Raw genomic sequence first — 9,374 nt, forward strand, 5'->3', positions numbered from 1 at the left:
TCCTATTTTCCAGCTAACAAAATTATTTTTAAATTAAAGAAAACGAAAGAAAACTTGTTAGGCTCAAGTTTATCGAAAATATATATTTTTTGGCAGCATCTGTGTTTTGTAATGTGTATTGGAAGAGAGAGAAAGAGATAGCGAGCGTTTGTATGGAAATCAGGATGTGAATTGGAATTTTGGATATGTATGTAGTATGTGAAGCATTTACGGTGTACTGTTAAAAACAAAACCAAACAAAACAAAAAAAATGGAAAAAAGCGTTGAAAGTGTAAACAGAGTCTAACTTTTAGCTTTAAGCTGCGTTTTTACTGGCACTTTAAATAAAAACAAAACCCAAAAAAATATTTGTAAAAACAAAACAAACCAAATTTTAATTTCTACAAAACGAACAGCTGCACAACTGTTGCGCAGCAGTTGGCACGCCTTTGCGGCTTCTTTACATTTACTTAGGCATAGCCGTTGAAAGGTTAAGAGTTCAAAAAGATGGCCCCAGGACTTTTGAGTTTACATATTCATTTGGCCTTTGGTGTATGTTAATTAAAATCGTTTGCCATCAAGTGCAGGGGATGTGGTTGTTGTCCCTGATTTATGGGTTTACTTTTGGAATTTTATTTTGTTATTGTCGATTTACTAAGCTAAATTTAAGGCCTGGCTTAGATGAATGTCATTCATGTGCGAAAGACCAACAAATATCGTCAGTTCATCAGGGATATAAGCTCAATCTATAAATACTCGTATTTTCAACCATGAAATCTACAAGCTTGACGGTCGAGCCACTAGGGTTAGATTAGTTCAGCTCTTCATCGTGATCAGTGATATATAGTCTTTATGGGATCAGCTACTACACTTTCTGATACTTTCATATATTTTCTCCACAAAATTATACTCTGAACTTCCATTCGTAAAGGATAAGATAATTAGACTTGTTTTATTTAAATCAACAGCAAACTGAAGAGAATATGGGAATTCCTAGACATAATTTAAAAAAAAATTGAAAAAAAAATTTTCCATTAGATATTTTTTAAAGCTTAAATTATTACCTACACATTTCGATTTTGTTTAAAAATAAATAATAAAAAAATTAATTTTTTCTGAATTTTTTGCAACACAACCTTTCAACCTTTTCACTTACCCAAACGATTCAGGCACCTTCTTTACAGTTCCTGAATTATTAGTAAAGACCTTTTCACTCATCCAAATTCAATTCAGGCAGCTGTAAAGTTCTGTCAAACTTCCAGCTCAAATATAGCTAAAATTTGTTATTAAAAAACGCTCCCAAAATATCCCCCGACTATATTTAAATATAAATAATGAAAATTAATTTTCCACATTTTCTTTTTTTTTTTGTTTTTGTGGGCTTTGCGCCCTTCGCACTTTTTTTGCGTGCCTTAAATTTGGTTGCTGTTTATTTAATTTGTTGACTTTGTTGTGTTTCCTCATTAACATTTTGCATTTGATTGTTTGTTATGTGAAATACATTTACATAGGTTTAATTCTAAATACAGATATATATATTTATGTGTTTACATATGTATGTATATCTCGTTAGACTTGACTTGATGCGAATAAAAATAACGCAAAGTGCGAGAAAAAATAAAACACACACAAGGTACAGTTCCCATTGCGGTCATGGCTACGTATTTGTTGTTATTATTATTAAAATTAGTATATTTATTATTTTAATAATCGATTTCATTTATTTAAATTTCTTTCGATATGCACACTAAGAGTTTGGAATAAACTTTTTTTGTTGGTTGATTTAATACTTGCTGTAATAACATTGAATGCCTCAGTCAGTATTATATTAATATGTTGTATATTATATATTTTATGTTTCAAAATTTTGTTGTTGGGAATAAATATTAAATTTCTACGTAAAACACATTCAAAATATGAATTGATTATTATAAGTGTGTTAATTATTTTCAGATATTTGTTTTAAACAACGAGAGTGATATGCATTTGTTAAACATTTGATATGTACTTTTCATAATTTTTTTTTTCCTTTTTGAATTATAGAATTTAATTTTGTTTAATATATATTCTTTAAACGTTGCCTTTAGGTTGTCTCCAGTTAAATATATATATTTGTTAGATAACTTTGAATGTCTGTCTGCTGCTCAAGTGCGACGTTGGTGGAAAACGCTAGCCATGTGCTGTTGGGCATAAGGTATATGTAATTACAGGGTATTCTTGGGTCCTGATTGACCGCTTACCTCTTGGCCCACATCGACGCAGTCGAAGGCATCGCGAAAGTAGCCGCAGCTCAGCTTAGTGGCTCCACGATGATGCAAGCGCTGATGCTGGCAACACATGCCGCTAAACGAAAGAAGGGATGCAACAACCATAAATGATTTACTAGCAAATACCCTGTATACATGCTTAATATTTAATGATTTTTGGGCTAGTGCATTCAATAGAGGAATCTTTGCTGATTAAGCAGGTAAATTTAGCAAAGAAAAGGCGGAAATTCTGAAAGCATGATTGATGAACTTAATTGACTGCAAATTGACATTCAGCTTAACAGCTCGATAGACAAATGTATTCAGAGAGAAAGAACGAGAGAGAGAGAGAGAGAGAGAGAGAGATTGGGTGAGAGATATAATGAGAATAGGGATGAGGGCTCTCCAGAACGTGAGACATTGACAATGAAAAGATGCTGTCAATCCATCTGTCTAATTATTTTCAAGTAATTTAATATGTATGTATCTTAACAAGCCCCTAATTAGACTACTGATAGATTGACATGAGGATGGGTTATATAAGGAGTGCAATTTTAGAGCGGCTTCGTGTAGATTGAGATTGAAGAGCACACTGTATAAGTTTTTCTTATGAGCCCAGACAGTTAAGCTGAAACACAAACTTGAAGATTAATAAAGGGTTTGAGTTAAAGTCAAATTAATCAGGCGAAAAAAAGGTTGAAGAACTATTTGTGGTTAAATTTGAAAAAAAAAATAAGAATAATGGAAAAGCTCAAAGATTAACTGACAAACAGATTGACAAGCAGTTCGTCAAACCAATAAATTATTTGAAATGAGAAAGAAATGAGAGATGAAAGAGATATTTCCTTCTTTCTTCTTGATTTTATGATTTCATTTAATATTTCAACATATTTCCACATATTTGTTCTCCAAGCTTAGACATTTTGATTACAGGGTATAGAGAGCTGTCAACACTTACTTGACCACTTGACAATCGCTGGTGCTGGTGCAGTCGCTGCCCAGCGGCTGCTTGGGTCGCACATGGAACACATCCGTGAGGAGTGGCGCCTCCGTTTCGCAGCGCCAGATGCCCTCCTGGGGTGCCAGCATGCAGGCACTGCCTGGCTGACAGTCGGCGTGCCGCTGGCAGAGATCACGCTGTCGTCCAAACACATAAACGCATTTGCCCTCTGCCACAACAGATTTGCAATTATTGTAGATGGGTTGGCAATGGCTGGAAATGCGTACGCTCAACTTACCGCCGTATGTGTGAACGCAGACCCCGGTGGGGCAGCAATCGTCGTTTATCAGGCAGGCGCGATTGGCGCAGGGCGTGTCCTCAATCAGTGGCTCCACAATGCCATAGACCTCCGTTTGCGGCTGACGCAGTGCGGCTGACAGTGGCTGCAATTATAGGAAATATTTTCGCCCCGCACAATGGGGCGTATGCGTGTTTTATTACATTATTAAATGCGCTCGTGCCACATTTCTATACATATTTTATGGCTCGCTGCAGATTGCTGATTAACTGTATTCTATAAGCACAATTTGATTATATTTCTGCATTGCATTTGAACTTTGCACTTTCGGACGCAGCCACAAAGCCAAACAACAACTACCAAATGCCACATGCCACATGCCAGCATGCCAGCATGCCAGCATGCCACGTGCCTCACTGCTGTAGGCAGCTTTAATTAATTAACAACCACTGCAAGTCGTTTCAATTTATGTGCTATCCATGCTGCTGCTGCCTGCTTCAATTTTTATTGTGTGGGCGCGCACACGCTGCGTATGAGTGATGCAGCTGGTTTTTGCGGTTTTGCTCGTGTCTGGCTTATGAGCTCAGATTTTCAATTTATATAATAATTTCATAAAGCAATTTCCATGCCTTAGATTGCATATTGAATATTAGAGGAGCGTATGGAGCGAGCTTAGACTTTCAATTATAATTGGATTTTGTGCAGTCGCTCGATTGAGTTTTTCGAAATAATTGGATTGACATAAAATTTGCAAATCACGTGAAATTTATATGTAGAGGGAGAGAGTTGAACTTTGCATTCATATAGAACATATTTGCAATAATAAACTAACTTTAATTGAGATCAGTTAGAATTATTCCAAGAATTTTTCTCTCAATGAATTTTCTTCTTTCTAGATTTGTTTTCTTTCAGTGTAGATAGAATATTAGCTATGCAAATACAATCACATAGATTTATGAACGAATTTCCTTTTCCTCATTTAAATCTGCTAATTATCATTATCATCATACATTCATACAGAAAATATTTATAATAATAAACTAATTTTAATTGAGATGAATTAGAATTAAAATTTTTCTCCAAGCAAATTTGCTTAACATGAAAGTTTTCTTCTTTTTTTTTCAGTGTACATAGAATATTACCTATGCAAATACATTCACAAATTCCCTATTTCTCACTAAACGCTGCTCATTAAGCATAAATATTGCCTTTTCAAATGTATTCAATTAAATTTGAGATCTTCTCAAGCTCGTAAACAAATTCCCTTTTCATCCTCCCTTAAATTTTCTCATTAAACAAAGCGACTAAATGCAAGTCACTAAAATGCAAAAACTAGTTAAGTTTACGTTATAGTTTAGCTGCACTGTGCGTGAGCGTCAACTTCACTCATTTTAATTAGCCAGTCGCCGTTGGGACTACCGTCTGTATATTGCCTATAAAACTTTGCGCTCACCTGTTGTTCCGCTTGCTTTTGCTCCTGCTGCTGCTGCTGCTCCTGTTCTTGCTGCTGCTGCTGCTGCTGTTGTTGTTGTTGCTGTTGCTGTTGTTGTTCCATGGCAATTAGCTGAGCATATTCGTTATTGTAGCCCGCATTGTTGGCAAACATATCCAGGTTGCCGCCCACATCGACTGGCGGCGGTGCTGCATGGCGATGCAGCAAATTGCGTGAGTTTCGTTCAAACGGCGACGCACGCAGCCAGGCGTTGCTCGGCATTGAGGTTGCATGGGCGCCCAGCTGCATGGCCAGCAGGCCGAGCAGCAACAGCTGCATCGGTATGCGTCTCATGTCGCTCTCTCGCTCTCTCACACTGTGTCTGCTCTTCACTCTAGTACCACATTGCCAGAGGCTGGAAAATGCTGTCTGAAAATTGTGCAAATGTTGAAAGCCCAAGCCAAATTGCGGCCTTAATTAAAATAGAACTAAACAAGATTTGGCTAACAGGCACTTGCCAACGCTTTTAGCCGGAATTTAAGCGTTTGGGCCCGGGGCAAGAGCAAAAAAAGTCAGCAGCAGGCTGTATTCCGGCTCAGCTCATTAAAATGTGTTATGCGTGTGTGTAAAGCGGCGTGTGTGTGTGTGAGTGTATGTGTGTATTCGTGTGTGCATGAATGAGGTTTGCTTTTAGTGTTATTACCGGCACTGACTTAATTTATGCGTCTCATACTCACTTAGCGCTTTTTATTGCGCCGGATGGCAGTTAGACATATACATATAAATACATATATGTATATTCACATTCAGCCTGGCACATATGAAGATATATGTGCTGTGCAAATGTTTGCTCACTATTCATTGGGCCTTTTAGCCTTAGCTGTATTTTATTTATAGAAAATATAATAATAAATCAGGTAATTGGATAGAAAGGCCTGGACATGTGTATAAATATATATATATATATATATATATATATATATATATATATATATATATATATATACGTCTCACGTTTATTGGCCAAGGGTTAATTAGACATTGTAGTTAGCTGTGCTATTAATAAGGTTAGCTCGCAGATGGAGCTGTATACCCTGTACATTTAGTTTGGCAGGCGAGTGTTTGCAACTGTTCTTCAACTGACCTTCAAAGTGAAGTTTTTTATTGGCCAAAGATAAGGGCAAATTGCTTGACATCTTTTATGATTCATAAAAAACTTTCAATGAGCTTGCACAGCTAGAGGGCATAGAAAGAGAGGAGTAAATAAGAGACATTATCAGTGAGCATATTTTTCAGTCGCAACAAGTAAAGCTGCTGTTAATTGGCAATTCAGAGCTAGCAGATACCCTTGGGTCTATGTTAGCATAAATTGAGAATATATATTTTGAATTTCTAAATATGTTTTAGTATAGAATTTGTTTGTACTGAATGCGCGCCCAAATGGGCAGAATAAGTAGACAATAAGCTCACAAAGGGGTTACTGAAGTACCTCGTATGGCTTCAATAAACGTGATTATATATACAAAGTATATATATATGTATCCTTTAAGTATGCATATAGTATTATTTTTTAATTATTATTTTTAATTTTTAAATTTCACTTAGCATTTTTCACTTCAAAGTAAATGCTAATAAGAGTTCCCAATTGAGCAGAACGAAATGTACATTCTACTCTATAGATACTCCCCTCTCTCCCTCTCTCTCTCTCTCTCTCTCTCTCACTCTCTCTCTCCCACACCCCATTACACACACACACTTTTACCTTCAACTCGTGTAACTAGCTAGCGAAATTGGTCAAGTTTTGCTGCATAAAATAAAAGTGTTGCATACTTCGTGGGGCACAGATGTTGCTGGCTTGCATGCAACTATTAAATACACTATATCGCATCCATGGCGTGTTCTCGCTTATACATGTTGCACTAATATGGATCCCCAGGCACTCGCTTAGGCAAATGATTATAGCTGTGCGCACTTTCCTTCCATTTTGCTTGGCTATCATCAGCGGAGGCAGCTCTCAAGGACTGTGGGTGTGGCCGGTAGAGTCTTAGTTACTTTATAAATATAGCTACGTCAAGGTACGTCATGAGCTGCCCACGACACAAGTCAAATACATTTAACATCGGGTTGGCTGCACATGTTGACCCGGGTAACGCCTCAAATCAATTTCATTAATAGAGCTGTCCCAAAGACCCCACAGAAGCCAAAAGAAAAACAAACCTTTTCTCTTTTCGAGCTAATTACCTTTCTTTTTTCTTACCTTTTGTTGCTTTTAGCAACCCAAAAAAAAAAAAAAAAACGAAGAGAGAAAACTTTTGAGTAACAACTTTTTGGCAGCTGCAGAATTGTATAATAATTCAACAAAGACAGAGACAGAGAGGGAGAGAGGGAGAGAGAGCTGCGGCACTCATTAAAATACAATTTGTTAAACATTTCATAATTAAATCTGTACGAAATTCTATTCTATTTTCAACATCAAAGCCAAGTCACTTACTTGGCTATTAGAGCAGACTGTCCTTTAGTTACGAAATTACAGTATAAATGTAATTTTGAATGTTTCATATTTATGAGCGAGTTAAGTAGGGTTACTTAGGATGGGCATCTCACTTCTGTTGAAATTCAGGTAAGAGGTTCAGAAGTGCCTATGTAACTCAATTTATTTATTTTAGGAATATTAAAGACAAGAACTAAAAAGCTTACAATTCTTTTAGATATAGATTTAACATGAATGAAATCGATTCAGTTTACAGACAGACAAAGATAGAGAGAGAGAGGTAATAATGGATGCTTTAAAAGAGAAATAATATTAATTATAGTAATTTTGTATTTCCTTTATAATGATTTAATGTATCTCTTAGAATATGTTTTCAATTTGTAAAATTTGCCAATCTATCGAATTCATATAAACTTAATCTTAACTTTGTTTAACGTTCATTACACATATTCTATTTCATATAGCTTCAACTTTTCTAATTAGTAAATGTTTTGTATCTGAGTTTCATCTGTGCTCAAATCACAAATATTTTAAGCAAATCTTTTAATTAAATCTAGCTGTGACATTCCCTTTCATTCAAAACTTAGTCCAAGCTTAACTTTAACTTTAACTTATCTCTCATAACCCAACTATTCCCGTTCCCTTTCTCTGCAGATATAGAAACAAATATTCAGGAGTTGTGACAACTAAAACTTGCACTATTTACATACTGTCAGGAGTTGGGCGAGAAATTCCAACTTTTGACAGCCGGTTGACAACAAGTTATTTTATTTGACAACAAAAAGGCAGCGAGAGAGAGAGAGAGGGAGAGAGGGAGAGAGGGAGAGGGAATGAGGAAAGGTATATGGCTATTTACAGGACATAAAAGCCAAAGTGAAATGGACAATTTTGATGATTTACTTAACTTAACGTAAGCAAAATAAACGGCAATGCTCATTAGGGCTTAACACAGGTGTTTGTGTGTGTGTGTGTGTTGTGTGTGTTTGACACGCCTACACATGTCGTCAAGAAATATGCTGTCAAGTTGATTATTGTTAGGCGAGTTTTGATGAAGTTGACAAAGTTAATTATGTCAGCGCATTAATAGCACGCACCTGCACACACACACACATATATATATATATATATTTATAGAGATACTTGATTACACACACTTTCATAAATTATAATTATTTATGCAGCTGCTAATTGCAGCGGGCCACAATTTCTTACACTTCGCACATAACTTCAAATAGCAAACACAACAAACACACTCACACCCATAGACACACACACATTCAGCCGCCCACACACATGCTCACTTAACTTACTAGCTAAATGTACCTGCTGCCTGTGTGTCCTTTCAGCGACTGTCGGCCAACACCTGTCGGCTGGCTGCTACAAGGCGGAGAAGAGCTTTTGCCGCAAGCTTTTTCGCCAGCTCTGCGAACATTTTTATGAATTAAAAGCACAAAGCAAGCTTTCGCTGTGGGTGTGTGTGTGTGTGTGATGCCTATGGAATCAATGAAAGGCTACATTCATTTATGTACCTAGCCTTTCTGCATTGCCCCAATGACGTCACAGCCAGCAGCTGGAGCGAGCTCATCCTCTGGCTGCCTCCAGCTTGTTGCCTGCCCAAATATTTGATAAGCCTGCCAAATATTGTTGTCAACTGACAAGAAATCACTGCGGGCTGTCATTTCAACAATGCTTAAATACGGCTAAGGTAAAATATTCAATACTCTAGAAAGACTTGAGCTGGTCTGGCAGAAGGAAATTCGATTATAAAATAAACTTTTCCCGGATATGCTAATAAATGTTTTCCCTTTCTATGTGCTTGCTAAACTCTCAGTGCTGTATATTATCTCTTTAATACTCTACTTTCGCTCAAGAATTTTTTTTAACTATTTATCAATTAATTACTTCTTATAGAGCATTGAGAATGCGCTCTGAAGCTAAGAAATTCTATTGGATTTGAAAGCAAAGCCAAATTCTCTTTTATTTTGTGT

General features: G+C 36.5%; 1 protein-coding gene across 2 annotated transcripts; it reads right to left on the bottom strand.

Annotated features, from left to right (window-relative positions):
* Positions 1-1,996: 1,996 nt before the first annotated feature.
* LOC6578839 lies at positions 1,997-8,776 on the bottom strand. Of its 2 annotated transcripts, none has more exons than XM_002004705.4 (6): positions 8,710-8,776; positions 4,917-5,324; positions 3,464-3,608; positions 3,184-3,394; positions 2,220-2,322; positions 1,997-2,159 (listed from the first exon to the last, which is right to left on the bottom strand). In XM_002004705.4, exons 2-6 carry the CDS (start codon positions 5,247-5,249, stop codon positions 2,124-2,126), a joined length of 828 nt encoding a protein of 275 aa, XP_002004741.2. In that variant the 5' UTR covers positions 5,250-5,324; positions 8,710-8,776; the 3' UTR covers positions 1,997-2,123. The 2 variants fall into 2 exon arrangements, with proteins under 2 accessions (XP_002004741.2, XP_032586151.1); XM_032730260.2 differs by having other exon boundaries at positions 8,697-8,735.
* Between the last annotated feature and the right edge of the window lie 598 nt (positions 8,777-9,374).

The sequence above is a fragment of the Drosophila mojavensis genome, unplaced genomic scaffold, assembly GCF_018153725.1.
Source record: "Drosophila mojavensis isolate 15081-1352.22 unplaced genomic scaffold, ASM1815372v1 contig_80, whole genome shotgun sequence".
Taxonomy (NCBI): domain Eukaryota; kingdom Metazoa; phylum Arthropoda; class Insecta; order Diptera; family Drosophilidae; genus Drosophila; species Drosophila mojavensis.